The sequence below is a fragment of the Heterodontus francisci genome, chromosome 8 (genome assembly GCF_036365525.1).
Source record: "Heterodontus francisci isolate sHetFra1 chromosome 8, sHetFra1.hap1, whole genome shotgun sequence".
Classification (NCBI taxonomy): Eukaryota; Metazoa; Chordata; class Chondrichthyes; order Heterodontiformes; family Heterodontidae; genus Heterodontus; species Heterodontus francisci.
In genome coordinates this window covers 81,067,482-81,093,773 of record NC_090378.1, presented here as the reverse complement: position 1 = coordinate 81,093,773, position 26,292 = coordinate 81,067,482, and the positions used below count along the sequence as shown (strand labels likewise).

The 26,292-nt window shown below is 42.6% G+C and overlaps 1 protein-coding gene across 5 annotated transcripts in view; it reads left to right on the top strand.

The window, feature by feature from the left end:
- The window catches only part of LOC137372947 (low-density lipoprotein receptor-related protein 8-like), a 123,955-nt gene that overhangs the window by 74,785 nt on the left and 22,878 nt on the right, over positions 1 to 26,292 (top strand). For 4 of the 5 annotated variants that reach the window (XM_068037501.1, XM_068037500.1, XM_068037499.1 and 1 more), the window contains exons 4-16: positions 8,108 to 8,230; positions 9,764 to 10,141; positions 14,455 to 14,577; positions 15,490 to 15,612; positions 17,090 to 17,209; positions 17,359 to 17,484; positions 19,680 to 19,851; positions 22,254 to 22,481; positions 22,580 to 22,698; positions 23,618 to 23,757; positions 24,931 to 25,072; positions 25,181 to 25,333; positions 25,927 to 26,127. In XM_068037501.1, coding sequence (XP_067893602.1) covers positions 8,108 to 8,230; positions 9,764 to 10,141; positions 14,455 to 14,577; positions 15,490 to 15,612; positions 17,090 to 17,209; positions 17,359 to 17,484; positions 19,680 to 19,851; positions 22,254 to 22,481; positions 22,580 to 22,698; positions 23,618 to 23,757; positions 24,931 to 25,072; positions 25,181 to 25,333; positions 25,927 to 26,127 — 2,148 coding nt within the window. The remainder of the gene's footprint in view (positions 1 to 8,107; positions 8,231 to 9,763; positions 10,142 to 14,454; positions 14,578 to 15,489; positions 15,613 to 17,089; positions 17,210 to 17,358; positions 17,485 to 19,679; positions 19,852 to 22,253; positions 22,482 to 22,579; positions 22,699 to 23,617; positions 23,758 to 24,930; positions 25,073 to 25,180; positions 25,334 to 25,926; positions 26,128 to 26,292) is intronic. The other variant, XM_068037502.1, reaches the window with a different exon arrangement.

Sequence of the window (26,292 nt, the reverse complement as noted above, 5' to 3'; positions counted from 1 at the left end):
ATCGTGGGCCGAAGGGCCTGTACTGTACTGTTCTATGTTCTATGTTCTAAGGGTCACTGACCTGAAACATTAACTCTGCTTCTCTCTCCCCACAGATGCTGCCAGACCTGCTGAGTATTTCCAGCATTTCTTGTTTTTATTTCAAATTTCCAGCATCCGCAGTATTTTGCTTTTATACTAAGATTGGCCGTGCGGTTGATAGCGAGGAGGATAGCTGTAGGCTACAGGAAGATATTGATGGACTAGTTGGGTGGGCAGAAAAGTGACAAATGGAATTCAACCTGGAGAAGTGTGAGGTGATGCATTTGGGGAAGTCAAACAAGGCAAAGGAATACATGATTAATGGGAGAATACTGATAAGTGTAGAGGAAGTGAGGGACCTTGGAGTGAATGTCCACAGGTCCCCGAAGGTAGCAAGAGAGATCGATAAGGTAGTTAAGAAGGCAGATGGAATTATTTCCTTTATTAGTTGAGGTATAGAATACAAGAGCAGGGAGGTTATGCTGGAACTGTATAAATCATTGGTTAGGCTATAACTTGAGTGTGCAGTTCTGGTCACCTCATTACAGAAAGGATGTAATTGCACTAGACAGGGTACAGAGGAGATTTATGAGGATGTTGCCAGGACTGGGAAAATGCAGCTATGAGGAAAGATTGAATAGGCTGGGGTTGTTCTCCTTGGAACAGAGAAGGCTGAGGGGAGATTTGATTGAAATGTACAAAATTGTGAGGGGCCTGGATAGAGATAGGAGTGAGGTCGGTGACTAGGGGGCATATATTTAACATGATTAGTAGAAAGACTAGGGTAGATGAGGAAAAGTTTTTTCACCCAGAGGGTGTTGGAGGTCTGGAAGTCACTGCCTGAAAGGGTAGTAGAGGCAGAAACCCTCATCTCATTTAAAATGTGTCTGGATGTGCGCCTCAAGTGCTGTAAACTGCAGGGCTACGGACCAAATGCTGGAAAATGGGATTAGGCTGAGTGGCTCGTTTTTGGGCCAGCACAGACACGATGGGCCAAGTAGCCTCTTTCTGTGTAAACTTTCTATGATTCTATGGACTGCCAGGCCTCTTTAGAATTTCACAGTTTTGAGCTTTAATCATTTAGAAAATACTCTGCTCTGTCCTTTTTAGGTTCAAAATAGATGACCTCACATTTGTCTACATTGAAATCTAATTGCTACAATTTTGCCCATTCACTTAATCTAATAATCCCTCTCTCTAATTTTATGCTTCCATCTACACTGCTTACAAAACCATTGTTAAACTTGGATATGTGGCTTTCTATTACATCATCTACGTTGTTAATCAATACGGTGAATAGTTGAGGCCCCAATGCAGATCCTTGCAGGACCCCACTAGTCAAATCCTGCCAATTAGAGTGCCCATCATCTCTATTTTATGTCTCCTGCTGCTCAGCCAATTTCCTAACTAGGTCAATAATTTGCCTTTAGTTCCATGAACTTTAACTTTATCTAGCAGTCTGTTAGGGACTTTATCAAATGCCTTCTGGAAGTCCTTATAAATGTCCCTGTCCACTTCTTTAGTCACCTCTTCAAAAGATTTAATCAGATTTGTCAGGCATGACCTAACCTTGGCCAATCCATGCTTTCTCTCTCTCATAGCTGAAAATTTTCAAGGTGTTCAGTCACTCTATCCTTTAATTATAGACTCTAGTAATTTCCTAACAACAGTAGTTAGGTTAACTGTTATATAATTTCTCAGCTTCCCTCTTGCACCTTTCTTAAATAATGGAGTGACGTGCAATTTTCCAATTTAAAGGAATTGAAAAGAACAAGTCTCCTTTCAGTGATCTATGATAGGAATAATAGAAAATACAGTTGAGCCATGAATCTCTGCATATTTGTTAGGGTAACATTTTTTCCTATTTCCCTTAAAGAGGAAAGAATTATATACACGTATATTCTAGTATTGCAATGTAATGACCATGCTTTTCACAGCAGGCCCCAGCACTGAGGAAAGACTATTGGTCCCAGCAAGCATACGCTGTCCCTTTATTTAATCCTGTGAGAGGTAATTCTCCATAAACACTTCACAATTAATCCCAAAATTTTATCAAATAAAACTTCAAAATACTCATCATCCTCACCCTGACCTGCTGACCTATACCTTCCTCCCCCAGTACAGGAACTATTGGAGGATTTGATCTCTGTGCCATTTCCAGTCAGTTATTTGTCCAGTAAATTACCTCAGCCTTCACTACTTTAGCTGCGAATTTGCCTCACGTCTCCATTACTGTATGTGGGGAGGGGGAACAAGTTTCTGGAATCTCCAGTTTTGCTTGGGGCATGTTAATTTTAAACCTGCAGGCTCCAGCTCTATAGGCCGAGGTTCTCTAATGTGCTTTTCTGTAATGTGTGCTTTTTGTCACAGTTTGCACACTGTGGACAAAGGCCTGTGTGTGAGCGAATCAGTGATATTTGTAACACATGCAGAGGGCAGAGCCTCCATCAGAGTGCGGTGTGTTGGCACTCTCTGACAATCTCAGCAACCACTCGTTGTTTCTGCAAAATGAACCATTCAGCAGTTTACCCCAATAAAGGTTTGAAAAGATAGCATGTAATCTTTCTCTGAAGATGTGCTGAAATGTTTGCAGGAGGAAAAACATGACCAATCTTTTCATATGGGTGGATGGTAAGCCTCCCTTTGCTAAATAATTAAAACTGCTGCAATATGGCATTAGGAGCCTCTGTGATTTAATTAATAGACCAAAATGTAGTTTTGATTTGTGTGCACATTATTTCTTTACAAAAGACTTCCAAAGGAATTCATTAATGTGCTGTTTATTTTGTAATGTTGTCTGGGTATATTGCAGTTATATGTTCTGTAGCTTCCAGTGTAAACAGAAAATGCTGGAAATACTCAGCAGGTCAAACAACATCAGCGGGGAGAGAAACAGATGCTGCCTGGCTTGCTGAGTATTTTCTGTTTATATTTCAGATTTCGAGCATCTGCAGTATTTTGCCTTTGTTCAGTAACTTCAGTTGGGATATTGGAACTTCTTAAAAAAATCTTTTACGACTTTTCTCCTCTCCTGTTCTCTCCTGAAGACACTGACTCAAATTCCCATGAATACCAGCTGCTCTCCCATACCCACACCCAAAGTGGCCTTTGTGTGCATAGACACTGAGTCGGCTATTCAGTGTCACAGCTAAATTCAATCCAAGTCTGACCCATGTATGCACTTCCTAGGAGTGGCAATTGGATATTGATTAGGGGTGATTGGGTGGCGGGGCGTGGGGTGGTGGTGGTGGGGGGGCAAACCTGCCTCATTTTTTCCCCCTTGCCCTACCATCTCTGCCAACGACAGGGACACTGAGATTAAATGTAGCGCCCACTGCTGTCCTGCTTGAACACAGCTAACTCAGCACAAACTGAGGATCAAACCCAACGCATTCCTGGTCTCTAGTGCTCTGTACTGTACTGAATAATGCATTTAACAACCGTGCTATTAGGGAGATTGTAGTGTTAACAAAACAGGTCTGCGATGTAAAGTGCTGAAGTGCTTCCAAAGTGAATGTGCTTTTGACATTTGAGTTTGCATTACCTGGAAATGAAATGTTCTGACTTCTGTTGTCGTCAGTGTCAGAGGTGAAAAACCCTAAGCATTAAACCCAGCCCTGCACCCCATCACCTACCCCCAACACCACAGCCAATAACCTAGTTCAGACCCTCATACAATATTGCTCAAGGATATCCAGCCTTACTGCTCATATATTTAATGCAGCTGTGAGATATTGATTAAAAAAATGTGGGAACTAAATATTCCAGGGTACTTGATGTTTCAAAAAGACTGACAAAATGAAAAAGGAGGGGGTTATCCATGATAATAAAGGATGACATAAGAACAGAAGTAAGGAAGGATCTTGGCTCGGAAGAACAGGAGGTAGCATCATTATGGGTGGAGATAAGAAATAACCAGGGTCAGAAAATGCTGGTGGCAGTAATTTAAAGGCCCCCTAACTGTAACTATACAGTTGGATAGTGTATTAATCAAAAAATTAAGACGACCTTGTAACAAAGGCAATCCAATAACCGTGGGGGATTTTAATCTTCCGCGGCTAACTAAAGAGTTTAAGATAGTATTAGATTGAAAGAAGAGGCTTATAATATTGCCAAGAAGTGTAGTAAGTCCGTGGTTTGGCAAAGTTTTAGATACCAGCAAAGGATGACCAAAAAATTGGTAAAAAGGAAGAAAATAAAATACAAGAATAAACTATCAAGAAATATAAAAACAAATTTGAGTTTCTACAAGTATGTAAAAAGGAAGAGAGTAGTGAAAGTAAACCTGGTTCACTTAGTGGCTGAGACAGGAGAAATTATAATGGGGAATAAAGAAATGGCAGGGACATTAAACAAATATTTTTTGTCTGTCTTCACAGTAGACAATGCAAAGAAATACCAGAAATCGTGGGGAATTAAGAGTTTAAAGAGAGTGAGGAACTTGAAGTAATTAATATTAGTAAAGAAAAAGGTATTGTAAAATTAATGAGACTGAAAGTTGACAAATCCCCTGGTCCTGATGGCTTACATTCTAGGGTTCTAAAGAGGTGGCTGCAGAGATAGTGGAGGCACAGATTGTAATCTTCCAGAATTTCCTAGATTCTAGAATGGTCCCAGTGGATTGGAAGATAGTAAATGTGACATTGCTATTCAAGAAAGAAGGGAGAGAGAAAACTGGGAACTACAAGCCAGTTAGCTTAACATCAGTCATCAGGAAAATGTTGGAATCCATTATTAAGGAAGTGGTAACAGGGCACTTAGAAAATCATAACATGATTAGGCAGAGTTAACATGGTTTTATGAAAGGGATTTCATGTCTAACAAATCCAATAATTGTTTTTTGAGGATGTAACTAGCAGTGTGGAAAATGGAGAACCAGTGGATGTAATTGAATTTTCAAAAGACATTTGTTAAAGTGCCACATAAAAGGTTGCTGCACAAGATAAGGGCTCATGGGGTTGGGGTAATATATTAGCATGGATAGCGAATTGGTTAAAGGACAAAAAACAGAGTAGGAATAAACAGGTTATTTTCAAGTTGGCAGGTTGTTATTAGTGGGGTACGATCAGAATCAGTGCTGGGGCCTTAACTATTCACAATCTGTCTGAATGACTTAGATGATTGTATCCAAGTTTTCTGATGGCACAAAGCTAGGTAGGAAAGTAAGCTGTGAGGAGAGTCTGCAAAGGGATGTAGCTGGGTTAAATGAGTGGTCAAGAAGGTGTCCGATAGAGTATAATGTGAGGCTATTCACTTTGCTAGGAAGAATAGAAAATTAGAATATTTATAAATGGTAAGAAACTACTAAATGTTGTTGTGCAGATGTTGGATGTACTTGGACACAAAATGCAGAAAGTTAACATACAGGTACGGCAAGCAATTTGGAAGGCAAGTGGTAAGTTGGACTTTATTGCAAGGGATTTGGAGTACAAGAGTAAGGAAGTCTTGCTGCAATTGTACAGGCCTTTGGTGAGACCACACCTGCAGTACTGTGTACAGTTTTGGTCTCCTTATCTAAGGAAGGAGGTACTTGCCTTGGGAGGAGGTTCACCAGATTGATCCCTGGGATAAGAGGGTTGTCCTATGGTGAAAGATTGATTAGAATGGGTCTGTACTCTCTGGAGTTTGGAAGAGTGAGAGGTGATCTCAATGAAACCTAGAAGATTCTGAAAGGGTTGACCGGGTAGATGCTAAGAGTCTCTTTCCCCTAGCTGGAGAGTCTTAGATCTCGGGGTTCTAGTCTCGGGATATGAGGTCGGTCACTGAGATGAGGAGTAACTTCATCACTCGGAGGGCTGTGAATCTTTGGAATTCTCTACTCCAGAGGGCTGTGGATATTCAGTCAGTGAGTTATTCAAGGCTGAGATCGATAGAATTTTGGTCTCTAGTCAAGGGATATGGGGATTGGGCTGGAAGGTGGAGTTGAGGACAAGGATCAGCTGTGACCTTATTAAATAGCGGAGCAGACTTGAGAGGTCATATGGTCTACTCTTGCTCCTATTCTTAGGTTCTTATGAACACAATCTAACCTGCCAGATTGGACTGAGTTGTGAAGTTGAAGAGTTTTCTCACTGTCTAGGCATACGCAGGAAGAATGACTCTTTATGATGACGGTGCCCTGCGAGCTTAAGCTACATTTGATTTTCATTTCCTCTTCTGCTTGCAAACTTATTGAATATATGGTTCATTTTCCATTGCTGTTCCTTTATATTGGTGAGTTTCCAATCCAAGCTGGCCTGTCCAATGGCAATGCACTGCATTCAAATGATGCTGGCTCTGAAGGAAGTCACTGTTGCGTGTGTGCCAACCAGCAAGTTGAAATCAGTTCTGGAAACAGATGGTCCTTTGGTTGATTTTTGAGCACCATGGGGAAGTTACCTATTTCTCTGCACCTAACTTGTTCATCTACAGCTTCCGCTGTGCATTAGTAAACCAGCCTAGTGAGTGCAGTCGACTCACATAACAATCAAGATCTCCACTCAATCTTGTGATCCTGCCCCCCAACCCAAGAAAGGATGCAGTGCTTTGCTGCTGACCTTCCTTCAATCTGTGTGTCTTAAGAGCTCAGCAAAGAATTATGAAGCGGATTTGTTTCTTTGATAACGCAATGCAATAAGAAATGAGCTAGAGGCACTTATAAGAATGCCAGCTTGCCAGAAACTGTGCAGTTTGTTTGCTTTTCCATTGAATAGGTTCATGAATAAAATAATCTGATACGGCTCAGTGATGACAGTAAGGAGATTCTATTGCTTCGCATCCTGATTGATTTTATTTTCCCTTTCTCATCTGCTGTCTGAAAAATAAAATCACTGAGCAGGATAATCCTTCGAGGAGTGCAGGATAGCAGCATATCCAAAGAAATTGTACAACAATAAAAACTAAATTATATAAAATTATGCTATAAAGGTATGCACTGTAAATTGTTCCCAAGTGTACTGCTGTTCTGTACACCGGTGTCTCTTACTCTCTTTCCGATGGGAGGACTCTTTAACACTCTCTCTCTACTCTTTAAGGAGCTACCTTGTGTCTCACCTTCCTTCCTAAGGGAGCTTTTTGTTCATGCCTTTCATTTCATATCACAGGTTGCTGTTCGGACATTGACTGGTTTCTCTCAGTCCTTCTCACCCAAAAGGCGAAATTTTAACTCGTCCACTTGCACCGAGTTAAAATTGGGTCCAATGTATCTGTATACTATACTCCATGCCTCCTCAGGGAGCAATCTCATTCCTGACTGGTGTCCCTTGTTCCTCTTTTTATGCATTTTATGCTTTAAAATCGTTGGCTTGAGGCAGCCTAAGAAGATTTACCTGGAGCCTTACAAGCAAAGCCAAAGTACACTGTAGGAATCTATGAGAGACCGTGGCCTACAGCATGAAGTACTCATCACCATTTATCTGTTTAAACCACCTTTCTTTCCAAATTGGCAAATGGAACCTTCATCGGCTGGAAAGCTTTGTATTGCATGTTCTTGGTAAATTGTTACTTCAGTGGTATTATCTGTCCTCCAGCTAAGTGTCAATGACCAAGCGGAAAAGTTTTTAACAAACAGTTCAATCTCTGAATTTATGGAAGACTATATAAGAGTCTACTAGAGGTCGCCATCCACCTGTGCTTCTCTAACCATCTGCAGTGAAAACACTTCTCCCTCATATACGCTTTTCTCGTCAAAGTGCTGAAATCAAGCCTTAGCGCTTTTACTGAAACACATGCCTTCTTGAGATCTCAAAACCGAGGAGTTCTTTACATCCCTCACTTTTCTCTTTCCCCTACAAGCTTAAAGTTTTAAAATCTATAGCTTGAGACCCCTTTAATCACTGGCTTCCTGATTTACCTTGTTTTCTGTGCTACTCCTGCACCATAGACCTTAAACCTTCATTCAAGATTTCTCATTTAAGGAAATATAAATTGTAGCATAATATCCAGTGTAATGACTGGACAAGGTGATTTAGGCTGATACAAAACCTTTCTTTAGAGGGTTTCTGAGTCCTGTAGGTCCAATAGTAGCCAGACCGAAAAAGCTAAACAGCAGAATTGCTCACTTGTGGAGCAAAAGCACTCAGAATCTTTTCTTTCCCATGTGGTATAGATAAATTTACATGCCCAGCTGACACGTTTGGCTGTCCCAGTAACAGATGCATCCCAATGTCGTGGCAGTGCGATGGTGAGAAGGACTGTGAAAATGGAAGCGACGAGCTGAATTGTGCAGCTGGTGAGTGTGTGAACTACCTTCTTGTGAATTTTGGTTGAGGCTTTACCCTAAACTCTTACCATCCAGTTTTCCCTAATGTTCAGTAGAGGAATTAACTACCATGTGTGTGGTACTGCACCATACAGACAAGAAGATTTCACATTCTATCCTCTGTACTGCTGAGCTGGCCCATCCATGCAAAGAAGCACTGCAGTTCAGCTGGCCTTTATCCAAGAAGGATGCTAATACACCTGGGTTCCTGTTCCCAGTGACGCCCGTTGGAAAGTGAGCATGTGTCAGTGTCTGGTGAGGACAGGATCAGTTTTGGCTGGGATACCCTCGGCGCACAAGTTTACAGGAGGGCAGCTGGCAACTGTTTAAATATCGACCCAGCCAGAGTCAGTGCTTTTCTGGAGAACACGAAGGGAAAAACTATTTATTTTTAAATGAAAAATGCCATAAATAATGACTCGAGTCTCTGCATTTTTAAAGCTAAATATTTACTGACTTGACTTTGCTCAAATATGACAGGTAGTTGATCAGTTTTTTGCAGAGCCCCTACTGCTGTCATTGTTTTACCTCAGAGATGGTGTTTTTGAATGATTCACTGGAAAAAAAGTGATTTGTAAAATTAATTCGTTTTGGCTAATTGTCTTTTCCTTGAGTGTCTTGAGCCATTTTACAGGTTCCACGTAATTTCTTTCTCTTGACATTTATTGCCCTCTTTACAGGAATGTCCAGAGTTGGTCAGAAACTGGTAAAATGTCAGAATTGAGATATAACTGCTCATGTACAGTTGATGTCAGTGGACTCCTGCTAGAAAATTTTTCTTTTATTCTTTCTTGGGATGTGGGTATCGCTGGAAAGGCCAGCATTCGTTGCCTATCCCAAAATGCCCTTGACAACTGAGTGACTTGTTCGGGCCATTTCAGAGGGTAGTTAATGATCAACCACATTGCTGTGGGTCTGGAGTCACATGTAGGTCAGACCAGGTAAGGACGGCAGATTTCCTTCCCTAAAGGACACTAGTGAACCAGATGGGTTTTTACGACAATCGATAGTTTCATGGCACCATTACTGAGACTAGCTTTCAATTCCAGATTTTTATTAATTAATTGAATTTAAATTCCACCAGCTGCCGTGGTGGGATTTGAATCCATGTCTGCAGGGCATTATCCTGGGCCTCTGGATTCTAGTTCAGTGACACTACCACTACTCCACCATCTCCCCAATGTGCATAAGGACCCCAAGTGAGGAGAGGCTGAGGCTCAGCTGTGATAACCCAACAGTTGAATAGCCTGCCAGTGCTCTTAGCCCAGGCCTCTACATGAATGCAGAGCTGGGGGAATACCTGAGAGAGTATGGTACTTCTGGGCCCATTCTCCAGCATCAGTCAGTGCTTACAGAAGAGGAAGGGAGAAATTTGAAAGTTGGGGAGAGACATAATTCTGAAGCGATTTCCTTTCGGTTGTATGCAAGACTTCACTAATGTGTTTGCTTATAATTGCTTTCTTTTCTGCCCTGCCTGGTCTCTTCCCACCCCCCCTCTTCCAGATCAGAAGACCTGCCCAACCAATGAATTCCAGTGTGGCAATGATAAATGCATTGCCATGATGTTTGTGTGCGATGGCGATGATGACTGTGGAGATGGCACTGAGGAGCAGAACTGCGTTCCGCCCACCTGTGGACCCCATGAGTTCCAGTGTAACAACTCAATGTGCATCCCCGAGCTGTGGGCCTGTGACAATGACCCGGACTGCACCGATGGATCAGATGAGAGTGTGGAGAGTTGCGGCCACAAGACAGCACTTGCACTGCCAAACTCCTGCTCAGCAAATGAATTTCAGTGCAGCAATGGCGAGTGCATCCACCTGAACTGGCAATGTGATGGAGGGGTAGACTGCAAAGACAAATCGGATGAAACTGGCTGCAGTAAGTTTTCTCTTTAATTTTATCAAAATACGCCTGCATCAGCTCACATTATTTTATAGCTTTTTATATAACTTGCATTGAATGACTTGGCAGGGCTGTTATTTCACTTTTTTTTGTTGAAAGGGAATTTCCCAATGGTAATGATAAGCTTGACACGTGTAGAACCAATCCCTGGAAGGAAATCCTAGGCTTTCAGGAAGGAAAAAAATTGATCAGAAAAATAAAATAAAAACCAATAACAACTTGCATTTATGTAGCACCAGTAGCATCGTAAAACATCCCGTGATACTTCATAGGAGTGTCATCAAACAAAATTTGACACAGCATCACATAAAGAGATATTAGGACAGGTGACCAAAAGCTTGGTCAATGAGGTAGCTTTTAAGGAATGCCTTTAAAGGTGGGGAGTGAGGTAGAGAGGCTTAGGGAAGAAGTTCCATACCTTAGGGCCCAGGAAGCTAAAGGCATGTCCACCAGTGGTGGTTGGATTGAATTTGGGAGGCCGGTGTTGGAGGAGTGCAGAGATCATGGAGGCTTGTAGGGCTGGAGGAGGTTACAGAGATAGAGAGGGGCGAGGCTATGGACAGATTTGAGAAAAATGATGAGAATGTTAAAAGTGAGGCGTTGCCAGACTGAAGATCAATGTAGGTTGGCGAGCACAGGGATGTTGAATGAACGGGACTTGGTGCAAGTTAGGATAAGGGCAGCAGAGTTGTGATGAGTTCAAGTTTATGGAGAGTGGAAGATTGGGGGCTGGCCTGGAGAGCATTGGAATCGTCAAATCTACAGGTCACCCAGGCATAGATGAGGGTTTCAGCAGCAGATGAGTTGAAGTAGGGGCACAGACAGGTGATGCTAGAGGTGGAGGAAGACGTCATGGTGATGGAGCAGATATGGGGTCGGATGTTCATCTCGGTGTCACATGCCAAAGTTGTGTACATTCTGGTTCAGCTTCAGACAGTGACCAGGGATAGTGATGGAGTCAGCAGCTTGGGAATTGAGTTTGTGGTGAGGACAGAAGACAAAGTCTTCCCAATATTTATTTTGAGAAAATTTCTGCTCCTCCGGGACTGGATATGGGGCAAGTACTTTTTATTTTATTTTATTTTTTATTTTAGAGATACAGCACTGAAGCAGGCCCTTCGGCCCACCGAGTCTGTGCCGACCAACAACCACCCATTTATACTAATCCTACATTATTCCCATATTCCCTACCACATCCCCACCTTCCCTCAATTCTCCTACCACCTACCTACACTAGGGGCAATTTATAATGACCAATTTACCTATCAACCTGCAAGTCTTTGGCTGTGGGAGGAAACCGGAGCACCCGGCGGAAACCCACACGGTCACAGGGAGAACTTGCAAACTCCGCACAGGCAGTACCCAGAACTGAACCCGGGTTGCTGGAGCTGTGAGGCTGCGGTGCTAACCACTGTGCTGCCCTCTGTGACAATTTAGACACAGTAGAGGGGTTGTGAGAGGTGGTGATGAGATAGAACTAGGTATCATTAGCATATATATGGAACCTGAATAGCAGTGCGAAAAAATAAACTATTGCTGCTGATACTCTGTCCACTTGGGTGGGTCTGTCCTCGTCTGGTTCCATTATCGATGGCTTTAGAGGAGGATGGTGTTGTCAACTGCATCAAAAGCAGCAGACTGCTTGTGAAGGACGAGAGATAGTTTACCTTTTTTATGGTCACATATGAAGTCATTTGTGATTTTGGTAAAAGTTGTTAGGTTTCCTCCCTGCCACAGTACAAAATTGGAGGAGCTCAAACATAGAGTTGCATTAAAGATGGGGACTAATTTGGGGATGACAACATGGTCAAGAACTTTGGAGAGGAAAGGCGGGGGGGGGTTGGAAATGGGTGATACTTTCCAAGGAAAGAGAGGTCAGAGTGGCTTTTTTAAGGAGGCGGTGATGCAGCAAATTTAATAGGGAGGGGTCAGTAGCCGAGGAGAAGGAACCGTTCATAATGACCCACATGGGGCCAGGAGGTGATGATGGTGGTCAGCAGTTTGTTGAGAATAGGGTTGATGGAGCAGGAGGTGGGTCTCATGGACAAGATGAGCGCAGAGAGGGCGAGATAGGAGTGAAAATAGAGACAGAGAACAGAAGGGAACTTCAGGAGGAAGTTGGGCTTAGTGGGCTAGTGGAAGGGAGGGAAACAGCAGGGACAGCTGAATGGATGGTCTCAATCTTAGTGACAAAAAGCCCTTGAGCTCCTCACATTTGCTGGCAGTGAGGGCGGAGGAGGCAGAGAAGAGGAATTTAAGAAGATGGTTTGTAGTGAAGAGGAGAAGCCGGGGATTATCTTTGCCATGCAATTGGCCGGAGCTTCTGCCTGGCAGGAATGTTCGCACCAGCAGGAATGGGGCATGTGTGGACCAGGGAATTTGTTCTCCTGTGACTGCCTGATTCCTGCTGGAATTTTACAAACCTGAATTTATGTTAGGCCAACACCCATGAATAATGCTGACGTGCAGAATGTTTAAGAGTTTAATTGTACATCCTGCATATAACCAGGAGCCTTTGTCTCCTGAGCTTCAGGCAAAATCCTTCCTGACATTAAATCCACCGATTTCTCAATGGGTGTTAGAAATTTGACCTGTTTTCTCATGTTGAAGTTGTTGGCATTTTTTTTCAATCAGAACATGTATGAACTGTTTTAATGGGAAACCAGCCAAATGATTTGTGTCTCAAAGCATCTAGAAGAGTTCAGTAGAATAGGAAGATCCATTTAAATAGAAGAGGGGAACCTGGAAAAGGGTGTGCTAGTGGAATGATTATGGTACTGAAACAGCATTCTAGTTCGAATGCTCAATTCTGAAATTGAACTCAATAAAATCTACACCGCGTGGCAAGTCGTTAAATTAACTGAGTGATTCTTGACAACGCAGCCGACTGTTGACGTCATCAGACTGCACCAAGCTGCACACTTACGCAAACAGGCTCCTGCTCTCTGCGCGTGTGCAGTGATCCACATTGCCAGGACTGGTTGGCGCATGGGCAGATGACGTAATCGCGGAACGTCGCAGACTGTGATGTTTTAGTGGATCAGGCTGCATCTGTGCATGTGCCAGTGCAGCGCCACCTAGTGGCTGCATTGTCAGCAAATGCAGCCTGAAATTCATGATGAGTCCTACTCTTCAAACTGCTCCAATTGCAGTACTTAAACAACTTGCATTTATGTAGTGCCTTTAACTTTAACTTTTAAAGTGATGCAAGATGAAAGGAGACAGACCAGGATGATTTAGCTGGCACCAGAACCAGACTCACTATTATGCCACCAGCCTTATCTGCAGGCCCTGGCACACCCCCCCTGACAATGAATAAGGGTAACTTCCTTTGCAGGTCTGAGCCAGTGCTCCCTGAAGACCTACACCCAACACCAACATAGGACAGCACTGTCAGAGGCAGTCAAAATCACCTCTTCCCTTGAATTTTCTACCTTAACCTCTTTTCAGCCCAGCATCTATCTTTGTTAGCCAAGTTGCTGCCCACCTATGCATTCTTTTACAAGGCCAGCTTTTCAACCCCTTGTTCATGCAACAGGAGCATGACATGGCTGTCCTTAGGCATCCCAACGCTGCATTTTTGAAAGTACAGGGCAACATTGATAGCAGTCACATGGCTGTTCATGTGCCAGTTTCTTGCTCCTCCCCACCTGTGCACTGTGACTCGCTAGGTGCTACCTCCACAAACTTGTTGACTGTGTCTTTGGGGAAGGGAGAAACATGTGAACAGAAGTAGGCCTTTCAGTCCCTTGAACCTGTTCTGTCATTCAATGGGATCATGGCTAATCTGAAGTTGTAGCTACACTGATGCTTGCAGACATTGGTGAGAGGTATGCACAGTACTGGGTCTAGTCATTGGTAATGGATGGCTGATCTTTCAGGCCTAAAATGTCCAGAGGCACATAAATTTGAATTCTGGCTCTGTGTGTCTCCTTGAAACAGGCTGGCATTTTGTGGTTCCAGTAGTGTTTGAGAAGGAAAATGAGACGAAAGAGCTGGATAGCCTTCCCTGAGCTTCGAAGAGAGCTCTGAATTTATTGGCCCCAACTTCTTTGATACTCTTCCAGGCAAGCTGTCCAGAGTAGCATTCTCTCAGAGAGTCACGTTCTTATCATTTCTGGGCCTTCCTCTAGTTTGGCTCTGTTCCCTGATATTATGTATGGTTTTATCCTGCAAGTAGTTGATTTTAAATATCAAAAATCTCTTTTTGATCTTTTTAAATTTTTCTTCTGAATAATAAGTTGTGAAATTTAAAAATAAATGTACATTTCTATTTTCTTCTCTTAAAGCAACAGTAACTTGCCAACCTGATCAGTTCCAGTGCAGTGATGGGAGCTGCATCCATGGATCCAAACAGTGTAACCAAGTCTTTGACTGTCCAGACCACATTGACGAGCTAGACTGCGTGAATGGTTTGTGCTCATCATTTTGAGACATGAGTCAGTCATTAAGGGCTGGATTTTACCAGCCCCTCGAGGTCGGGGTTGTGGTGGGAGGGGTGGAGGGCCGGAAAATATCTCGGGGAGAGGCCCGCCACGGGCCTCGATGCCAGGAAGGGCCCGTCCCATATTACCGGCAGGAGCGAGGCCTCCTGGCAGCCCCCCTGCCGCTCGGCGATGGACACCTAATTAAGATATGTTAATCAATGTAAATTAGATGAATAAACACTTACCTTTTCTCAACAGCCGTCCCATGCCAATATTCTGGCTGGTTGACGGAAGTCCTTGCGCCTTCGGATCTCCGTTCGGAGATCTGAGGCAGAGCACTGCTGGGGAGATAAGGGGGAAGAGTGAAGTTTTCAGGGTGGGAGGTTGTGGGGGAGCGGGGAAAACTCTTCCTATTGCTTGTGGGGATGGTGGGAAGGGGTTGAGGGTCAAAGAATATAAAGTTCGGGAGAGATGTTCAGGGTCTGCATAAAAGGTTTTTTGGAAGGGGGGCAATTTATATATAGATTACTCATTGGAGGAGTGGGAGAGGAAATTCAAAGTTGCATTAAAATTTTATTTTTATGTCCCCAGAGACCAGGACCTTTAAAAATTTAAATCTAACTGAAGAGCTTGAAGCCCTTAATAATGGCGCGGGCGATGGACAACGTTGCTGGGCACGGATCACCTGCCTCCTCTGCATCATCAGGCGCAGGTGGTCCACCCCTTCCATGTAAATGAGCCGCCGCGCTAAATATTGTGGCAGCTCAGCAGCGCACATCTCGTGCCTGCGCCTTGCCGTTTTTGCTCAGCGGCTGCCTTTTAAAATTCAGCCCTAAGTCATCAGTGTCCATTGAGAGGAATAGCTGATCTAACATTACTGTTCTTGATGCTTAACAGTGACCCCATGCAAAGGGCTGCTGAAGTTCCTGTGCAGAAGTGGAGAGTGTATCAGTTTGGATAAAGTTTGTGATTCTCACAAGGACTGCAAGGACTGGTCGGATGAGCCACTCAAAGAATGTGGTAAGGTGGATCAAGTGAGGCGAGTGCTTTTTATAGTCATTGTGTATTCTAAATATTAAAACAATAAGATAGTGGAAGATTTCAGAGGGATGGATTAGAGTTGTAATGCTAGCAGAAATAAGGCTTTCTTTTAATATTTATAGGTAATGCAATCTTTGTTTCCCCTTTGAACTTTTTTGTGCTCATCAAAGTGATGGATGTCAGTGCTGGGAAATAGAGCACTACCCATTGGGCACCCAGTGTCAGTATTTTAAAAAGATGACTTGCATGTATATAGCGCCTTTCACAATCTCAGGACCCCCCCCACCACCATAGCACTTTACAACCAGTGAATTACTTTTGACGTCTAGTCACTGTTGTAATGTAGGAAGCGCAGCAGCCAATTTACGCACAATAGGGCCCCACAAACAGCAATATGATAATGATCAGATAAATGTTGGACAAAGGATAAATATTAGCTAGGACACTGGAACACTAGGACTCTCCTGCTGCTCTTCGAAGTAGTGCCAGCGTGTTTTTTTATGTCCACCTGAGAGGACAGACGGAGCTTTGATTTAGCATTTCATCCAATAGATGGCACCTCCAACAATGCAGCATTCCCTTGGTACTGCACTGGAGTGTCAGCCTAGGTTTTGTACTCAAGTCCTGAAAAGGGTCTTGAACCCACATCCTTCTGATTCAGCGCTAAGAGTGCTACCATTGAGCCAAGGCTGATACAACATTGTGCAATATCAGGTCCGATAGAACACAGGCTAGATAGACTAAAGCTGCTGCTATATTGTTCCAGCAGCATGCCTTGGCCTCAACCTCGAAGAATATCCTCTGCATTTGTCCATGCCAGCCTCCAATAGCTTCTTAGTGATCCAGCCAATTAGAGGCAATTGTTTTGTGGGCCCATTGCCACTATGAACTGTACTCAAACTGACTAATCGCATTTTACTTCAGGCCCTTGCAGCCACCAAAAGGATCTTTCCTTCCATCAGTCAAGCAGTCTGCTGGCAGTCTCTGTCTAGTCTCTCTTATTATGAATGGCTACCTGGACAAGGCTGTTGGTGTTTATGGAGCTGTGTTCCAGCAGCAGCCAGAACCTTCAGGAGAGGAACTAGGGAATTTGTTCAATATAGTCACCTGAAAATGTAACATTAAATCAAGCCACTACCTGTAAATCTTTTGATATCTAAAAATATTTAAGGGAACAGAGCAACTACCTGTAACCCCCTATGGGTTCATTTTGGGGTTTAGGGATCGTTGTTTGAAAACTTGTGCTGTACACCCTTTTAAACTTCAATGTTTATCTTCTGTCGGTCACATTTAAATGTGACCGGCGTGTACATAGATTTATTCAGACTGCAGCTGTGCATAGATTTCAAAACATTGAAGTTTTTCGCACTGATGCTTTGTAATTTGACTAGAGCAATAGTGTAATTGATCTGATATATATGAACTTCTTTTGTTTCTTGTTGCGGCACCGACCCAGGTTTAAATGAATGTCTGATCAACAATGGTGGCTGCTCCCACATATGCAGAGACTTGAAGGTTGGATATGAATGTGAATGCCCAGCGGGGTACAAACTGCTGGACACGAAGACATGCGGAGGTAATTAAAATGCAAGGCAGCTCCTTTTTTCAGTCATTCTTTTAAACAAAGGGGTGACTGTTGTAACGCTGGTTTCAGTAATCAATACTGCTGCACAAGTGACAAGAGATGTCAGTGAATTTATTGACTAGTCCAGATGCTTCTTTCAGATATAAATGAATGTGAGGATCTAGACCGATGCAGCCAGATCTGCACCAACATTAAAGGAGGCTACAAGTGCAATTGCTTCCAAGGTTATGAAATGGATCCAATGACTGAGACTTGCAAAGCAGTGGGTAAGACAGTGTGCAATTTTTTCCTGCCCTGTTTGAAAGAAAATGACTGCTACTGGGTACAATTATACTCGCATTGGCAGTATATGATCCTAGATGGTGATTGTTGGTAGGCAGTTTGAGCATTAGTGCTGTCCCGATCCTGTCCTCCTGTGATGTTAATACACATGCACTTTCCAGCAGGTATCCCTGAATAGCAGGAGCAGGCACCTTTTGCTTTTTTTTTTACTTCCTCAGTCTAGGAGCTATTAAGGCCAATTGTAGCTTCCCACTTACTGCCCTGAGTGCAATCAGTTAAAACAGCACCGACCAGGAATGGAACCAGCAAATGCAGCTCAGTTCCACACCAGATGGTGGCATTTACTTTCCAAGAATCAGATTTTACAACGAGAACCAGCAATTGAAATCTGAAGTACTTTGATGATTACCCAGTGTCCTGTATCGTATCCATATTTCCACTCTCATTTCCAGAATTGTATGCTGTGAAATCGCAGTCTGCCATTTCCTCTTCACTAATTTTATATTTAGTGTGTCCACTGGAAATGACGTTTCAGAGCATTAGATGGTCAAAGGCAATTTATTGTTTTGCACCAGGAGCAAAGTCCCCTCAATGTTGTACTAAAAATGTTCTTTTAACCCTTTCTCCAGTCTTGTATCTTCCCTATCATCCCAATTTAACTTTTCAATTTCCCACAATTTGCATTTTAATTGATCCTTTAACCTGATTATTCAGTCGTGAAATGAAAAAACGGCACCAATTGGTCAAGGGAGCTGAGTCAAGGGAATTGACTAAAGGTGTTGTCAAAGAGGTAGCTTTACTGCGCCTTTAGAAGGAGGGGAGAAAAGTAGAGAGGGAGTCCCAGAATATTGAAACAAGTCAGCTAACAACTCTACCTTGGAGAGGGGAGGATGCAAAGGCGGCCAGAGAGGGAAGATTGGAGGGTGCATCCTGGAATTTAAAACTGAAGAAGTTGTCAATAAGGACAAGGTGGTGGAGGGATTGGTATATGGGGAAATGGATTTTGAGTTCGTACACTAGGAATGGGGAACCAGTAGAAGTTGGCAAGTCCAAGCATGATGGGCTTATTTTAGGATAAAATGTGGGTAGTGGAATTTGAACCAGTTAGAGTTTCTGTGGAATAAAACATGGGAGACCGATTATAACAGGAATACTCATGGCCTTCCCAAATGAGGTTGCTAACTTGTGCCAGAAAAGGGCAGTTTAGTGCCACATGTCTATACTGACTAGGAACAGTATTGGACTTACCTATTCTCATTTCATATAGTCATTTTCACCAGCAGAAGAAATGTTCATGCCATTAATAGTCTGCTTTCTACCTGCCAATCTGCCCTGGTCCTGAACCTGTCCAAAGTCCCTGGTCTGGGGTCATTTATATAAAGGGGCAGACACCCATGCTCTTTCAACTTTTCCTGAGTTCCCACCCATTGGCTGGCCAGAAATTTCAGCGTGGCACCATGCTGTTCTGTTTTGATGAAAGGGGTGGAGGGGCTGCTGTGCGGGGGCTGTTCTGGCCAAAGATTTCCAGATTATTTTTTAAGATATAACCTTTTTTACAATTGCTGCTGTCCAATTGGCAACAAGATTAGGAATTGTGGGCCCCATATTTGCTAGTATGTAACCTTGGTGTGCAGGTACCCCTGCATCATGCAGGTTTACTCTTCATTTGGGTAACTGAGCAGAACGGGTAGGGCTTCTCGCAGGTGACATCATTCTGCCAGTCCAGCCTCCTCTTCGGATGTTCACTTTGAAGGGGGAGTGGGGGTGGTGGGAGGGGGAAGCACCAACAAGAAGTGCCTAGTGAGATTTCCATTGGAATTTTTGGTTGGCACAGAATAAATAGCAGAAACATTTTGAATCTTGTTTCATTCCAAAACCTGGCTCTTCTGGCAGGATTGTACTCTTGCGGCTGTCTCCTAGGCCTTAGAACTTTGGGCCCTTCAGATTTTGTTGTTTAATAACATGTTTGCAACTCAGAGATTTTGCCTATAGTGGCATGTGACACACAGCAATACAGTGCAAGAAAGGGCCTAAAATAAATAGAAGCTCCAATACCCCCCACGAGTGCTCCTACACAGCAGTAGCAAATAGAGTCCACACTCCATTGACCTTGGGTGGTTTCCGTTTATTCTTTTACCATGTTTCACTTGCTATAGCAAGCCTCTTGTTTTCTTGACAGGTAAAAGTCCCTCTGTGCTCTTCACTGATAGCCATGATATCAGAATGATTAATTTGATGAAGAAAGAGTATACACGTCTTGTGTCTACATTAAAGAACGTGGTGGCCCTGGATGTAGATGTTGAAGCAAATAGTATATACTGGATTGACCTGTACTACAAAGAGATCTGTAGGTAAGTGACCCTCTACACAATGTACCTATTAAGGCATCGAAGTATATTATATAGAATAACACATATTCTGAAATATTTTAGGGTAGTAGTACAGTCAAAGCCAAATTTTAATATACTCTAAGCCTGCTTATTAAATTCCTGAATACCACTCCCATATCTAACAGGCAAATCTAACACCTCTGTACACTTCTGGGGGCAATACAAGAAAGACTTGCCATTGCTCAAGCAGCCTCAAATATCCAGCTTCTTAGTCTGTTGATACTTTAATTGTGATTGCTGCGCTGAACTTTTGTCCTCTCTGAGATGTAGTACACCCGGGGAAGGCACTGCAGTCTATGTTGCATGCAATCAGGTGGTATTTTGGAATGGAGAACAGGTTGGATAGGTACATTGTGTCACAAGGTATTGTCAGGCAAACCGTTCCGCCCCCCCCGCCAAGACTGAGGCACACATTATTTCGCCACATGAACATTAAAACTTAAAATTGCAAGCCGCTGGCTGGAAAGACGTTTGCACTGCAACAAACAATTGGAACAAGGGACAGAGGGCCATACCCTGATTCAGTCAACCAACAATGGACTTTTGATTACCAGACGTTGAAAGTGGGAGGAGCTAGCATTGCAGATTGACTGCTAAGATAGCAGAATCCAAAAACACAGAAGAAGTGGTCAGACCAGTTTTAGTCACATGACTAGCTGGCTTTAGGAATTTGAACTCAGAAAGCTGCGTGCTCCCAGTTGGAACAGAACCTCCTCTCCAGTCCTGCCTGCCTCCATCACTTTCCCATGGAATTGAATCTTGTGAAAACACATGAACCTCAAAGAGAAAAAAGTCTCCTACGTGAACAAGGTTTGAAAGGAACACTGGGCCCCGACAAACAGCAAGACTACCTACAATCAAGTGAGCACAAAGCACAGTAAACAAGAGACTCTTCTGATATTGCCTCAAACCCCTCTGTACTATATTTTCCTCTTCTCTTTTCTGTCCCTATCTGCATGTGTATGCTAGCATGGGCATGTCGTATATCCGTAGGCGTGAACCATATTAGAGTTTAAGTTTAAGCTTAAGGTTTAATAAATTTCATCTTTCTCCTTTAAACCTGAGAAAACCTGGTGTGTTGGTTTCTTTCCTTGTTCACAACTTTCCAATTATAAGGTATTCACAAAAGGGGGGAACTCAAAGCACAGTGTGTTTAAAAATAAAACCCTGCTACAATAAGACCAGGTAAAGACAGCAAACGACCCCTAGACACATTTCTCACCTGGTCGTAAGCCGTATGTATTCCATCTTGAACAACCAGAGTCTCTTTGGAATTCTTAGTGGCTTGCTTGGGAGACTATAGCATGATGATGCATTTCCGCAGGTGTAGACATTTTACTGATGAGTGGGGGTGTAAAACCCACAGCTAAGCATCAGATCAAAGTAAGAGTTGTACTGATTGTGTGCTGGTGCCATCTTCCAACAGCAATGGAAAACCTCATGAAATTTACCCCATGTAATATGTATATGTGTGTGCTTACACAAGTGAGTGTTGGTCATATCTTTTGCAAAAATAAACTTGGTGTTTTGTTTGTAAAAAGAAAGCCAGACATCACATCTTGGAGCCTGAAATTTATGTACAACTCAATAATTTCAAATTGAGCTGAGGAATTTACAAGCATCTGCGACTACCTGGATTCCCACAGAGAATAGTAACTGCTCTGATGGTGTGTCTGGTTTAACACTGCTATAAACTTTATGATATTGATCAGTTGAGCAAATTTCAGCTTCTTTAGAAGATGATAGGTACTTCACATGATTCCATTTCAACCACACAGAGATGGTTAGGATTTTCAAAAGCTCCCAGATGTCAAGACCAGTCTGTTAGACCATTTGGAAGACTCATGTCTTGTCCACCTAAATATTAGCAATGAGGGAGATCACTAAATTACACTGATCGCAAAGCATATGGTTCCTAGCTATTCTTAACCATATCAACAACCTCAATATGATCATGTATTCTATAAGTATTGTGTAACCAAATTGTACAGTGACTTCAGTAGGGATGAACCAATTCCTGTTCTTTACACTGCTAAATCTGGCTCCCTTAATCCAGCGTGGAGCCAATGAGACTATTGTAATCCTTTCCTCACCCAGTGCCCACTTGGATGAATTTCTCAGCAGAGTCGCTGGATTCAGGAGCAGGAACTTCAGTCTCTCCTTTCCCAAGGAAACTGAGGCCATGTTCCTTAACCTTTTCTCATAACTTAGATTCCCAACATCTGGAATTATCTTAATTGTTCAGCTTTGTTGGTTATATATTTGGAAATAGTTTACAAATAGGGCATAAATACCATGCTCGAGAGAACTTGGATGGCATTGTAACATTAAACTAAACATATGTTCCATGATCATTGTTGCAGTGCCCCTTTGGATAAAGCCAGTGATTCAAGCCAGCATATCCACCTGATTAAGCAGGACCTCCACATTCCTGAGGGCCTAGCAATAGATTGGGTTCACAAAAACGTATACTGGACTGACTCTGGCACCAAGTCTATATCCATGGCAACTGCAGATGGAACCAAAAGAAAGACCCTCATCAATACTGATCTTGACAAGCCCAGAGCCATCTCAGTTGATCCAATTCGAGGGTAAGTGCTGATCAACCTTCTTACAGAACACAGTATTATTGATTTAGACAATGTCTTGCTCAACTGTCTTTCACGTACTTTTGGTCCTGTTTAATTAGGTTCATGTATTGGTCTGACTGGGGTAACCCTGCAAAGATCGAGAAAGCTGGGCTGAATGGAATCGATCGTCAGTCACTAGTCACGGACAACATTGAATGGCCAAATGGAATCACTTTAGGTAGATTATGTTGTAGCAGTGTATTAAATGTTAGTCAAACTGATGCAGATTGGGATGGAGAAGCAAAGTAGAACAGGGCATATTTTCCTGCCTTATATTTAAAGCATTTTCTTAATGCGAACATACAAATTGTAGGGCAGATGTGCAAAAGAGTAGGATAAAAGTCATACATCCTCCACAAAGAACTAATGCACAGTCAAATAGCACAGGCACAGACCTCCATTAGTTAAGGTGATCTTTGTGTATAGGATATGGGATAAGGGGCTGTCATAAGAATACAAGAATTTTAAAGAGCTGGAAAAGGTCATTTGGCTGGACAAGCCAAACAATTTTTTTCACAGATCTGCCCTCTAACCCATATCCCTCAATCCCTTCTATTTGCAGGAATGCATAAAATTTACTCTTAAGCCCATTAGTACAGTCCATTTCAAAGGCCTTCCCAAGAAACCTCTCTCTCCAGCCTAAGGTTTTTCCCCCTATTCACTTTAATGAGCTGGAGAGTGTAGCCTGGCAATGCTGAAGCCCTGTTCCACAAGTAAATAATTGTTTAGGAAAAAATCCAGCTGGCCTCTCCTTCATACTCCTAAATTCCTAATTTTTTTACTTAGTTGCTGATATTTGAATACTTCACAATGGTTCCTAGTTTTGTAGAAAGTAAACTGGGATAGGCTAAATTGGAGCGGGTCTGACTATCCTTGGAACGTACCGATAAACTCTGTGGAAATGAAAGCCAGGCATAGTATATAATGGGCGGCTGATCAACTAGCACCCATTTTTACACTATCACCAGAAGTTAAAATTCCCCCCAGTGTGTCTTGGTTTTGAACTTAGAACAGTTTTGACAGGACTGAATGCATGTTGTCCCTGGTTGAAGGAGTTGAGAAGCCTGTAGTGACCCAAGGGTTGTATCTGATTGTAGATTTACTGAACCAACGCCTGTACTGGGTTGACTCCAAACTGCACGAGCTGTCCAGCATTGACCTGAACGGTGGGAACAGGAAAACATTACTGTTCTCAGAAGAATACCTGGGGCACCCTTCTGCACTCACGGTTTTTGAGGTAAGGCTTGAATTCAGAAGTGTTGTCATTGGTACCAAAGTAATTGCAAAACCCACTATTTTTAGTTTCTTTCAGTACCAAACCTTGTGTGTTTGGATAAGCATTTCTTTGTATGTTGTCATGTTCCATACTGTCACAGTGAGTTAAAGTACATTCACTGTTTAAGAGGTTCTTATGCCAGTGCAGTAAACAAGACTTTATCCCACTGAGGATAAGGTATGCAGCTCACCTGGGTCCAGACTTTGTTTTCTCTGCCCGCTACTCCTGCCCTGAAACATTGACTCGTCCTAGGATAATTGTTGACCACTCTCCAGTACCTTATCCTAGTGATCATTATTAATGTGTGAGCTAGATAGCAGGATATTTGACTGAGGAGAGCATCATAGTCTAGTCCTCCAACATTTGTCCTTCAACATCTACATAAGTGCACTTGAACATCAATGTTAAGCAGAACCCTGGCATTCCCTATTTCCTTCCTCACTCTCTATTCCCTCCTATCCTCAACCCAAAGGCATTTTCTAGTACCCAAATGTATTCTTTTTCCCTTTATATGTGTTCTAGCCTCTCAGAATGCAGTTAGAGTCGAATTAGATGTATTTATTTCAAATCGCAAGCTTGCAGTGATGTGGTTCTGTGATCACCTCCTATGCATGGTTTACTGGTGAAATTGAAATCAAATTTGCTGATTTTTGGCATAACAACAATGTGTTTTTTTTTCTGTTGTTTTTGCTTGAATATGAAATATCAGCATTTCATAAAAATGACAGGCACAGACCAGGTTATAACTTAAACCTCTGATACTGTGACCAAGTGCAGTACTGGAGCTGCATTCAAAACATAATGAGTGAAAGCTAAACACAGTGCGATTGCCAGCAAAGTACATTGCAAGATTTCAAATTAGAACTTGGCCCGTGCCTGAGCGATCCATGAAGTGCAGACCTTCCAATATTAAACAGAAAGTGACAACCAAAACAATCCAACTCCATAATGCCACTGTTTTCAGTTTGACAAATGTGCAGTGAGGTTGAGCCAGCAGAGTTGCTGTTTGCAAGTACAGCAGTATATAAGCCATCTTAACAAAACCTCACTACTAAAATACATTTGATGGTCACCCCCTCATAGCCATTCTCTTTAACTGCTTGCAGTGTACATTATTTTATTTTGCTGTTACAGGACAAGATTTACTGGACTGACGTTGAGCATGACACTATTTACTGTGCTAATAGACTGACTGGAAGAGATGTGATATCACTTGCAAATAATCTATACAATCTACATGATATTGTCATTCTCCATGAACTAAAACAGCCCAAAGGTAACTCCTGCCAGAATCTGCATACAGTCTAATTCTGTAGCTTATACTTAATTATTGAACATTTTTTTGTATTTGTCAGAGTTTAAACCTTTTTCTTTCTTGAAACAGTTGTAAACTTTTGTGCACTTGGTGTTGCACCAAATGGAGGATGCCAGTACCTGTGCTTGCCTGCTCCCCAAATCAACATCCAGTCTCCAAGATACACATGTGCTTGCCCTGACAACATGGAGCTTGGTCAAGACATGAGAAAGTGTTACAGAGGTATGCATGTTTTTCTACAGAGGTATGTGTGTTTTTTTCTGCTTATAAATTTTTAATGGATAAGGGGATTTTTTCAGGTCTTCAAAGACAGAATTTCTTCACAGGCTTGGGGCACTTTTCTCGAGAAAAGAGAAAACTTACCTGATCGAGATCTTTAAGATTATGAAAGGGATAATAGGATAGATGGGGAGAAGGTGTTTCCACTTGTGGAGAGACCAAAACTAGGGGCCATAAGATAGTCACTAATATATGCAATAAGGAAATTAGGCAACACATCTTTAGTTGAACACCATAGATGCATTTAAGGGAAAGCTAAATAATTACATGAAGCAAAAAGGGATGGAAGGATGTGTTGGTAGGATTAGATTAAGAGAGGTAGGAGGCTCATGTGGAGCATCAATGCTGGCATGGACCACTTGGGCCGAATGACCTGTTGCTGTGCTGTACCCTCGATGTAAACCCAACCCTTCTATCTGGGCCCACGGGATTTGCTTCCATCTGCAGTTTGGTCACTTTAAACTATTTAATGTTCAGGCTGCAGTCTCATAATCTCTGGTTCTATATGTCTTCTTTGTGTCTTCTTTTCAAAACAGCTGCAGAGCTTCCAACTGCCCCCTCAGTGACCAGTGAGAACCCAACTCCAATGCCTGGCACCGTTTCCTCCAATACAGGGGTCTCTGCTAATACAACCAATGCTGCTGGTGCAACAGTTCTGATTGGTACCACCACAGGATACTTCCCCGGCAACACAGATGCAGACAATTCAATCCACAGTAACAGTTCCCCAAAGTTATGTAAGTGTTAAATACAAAACTCTTCCTAAAGTTTTCTTGCAGTTTATGCTCCAGTGTCAAGGAGAGGTAGATGACTTGCTGTCAGCCTCTATCATGCAACTCTAAGCGGGCAAATAGATGGCCAAGGAGAGGCTGGTGTAACTGCCATTCCATTCCCTGTTCGTT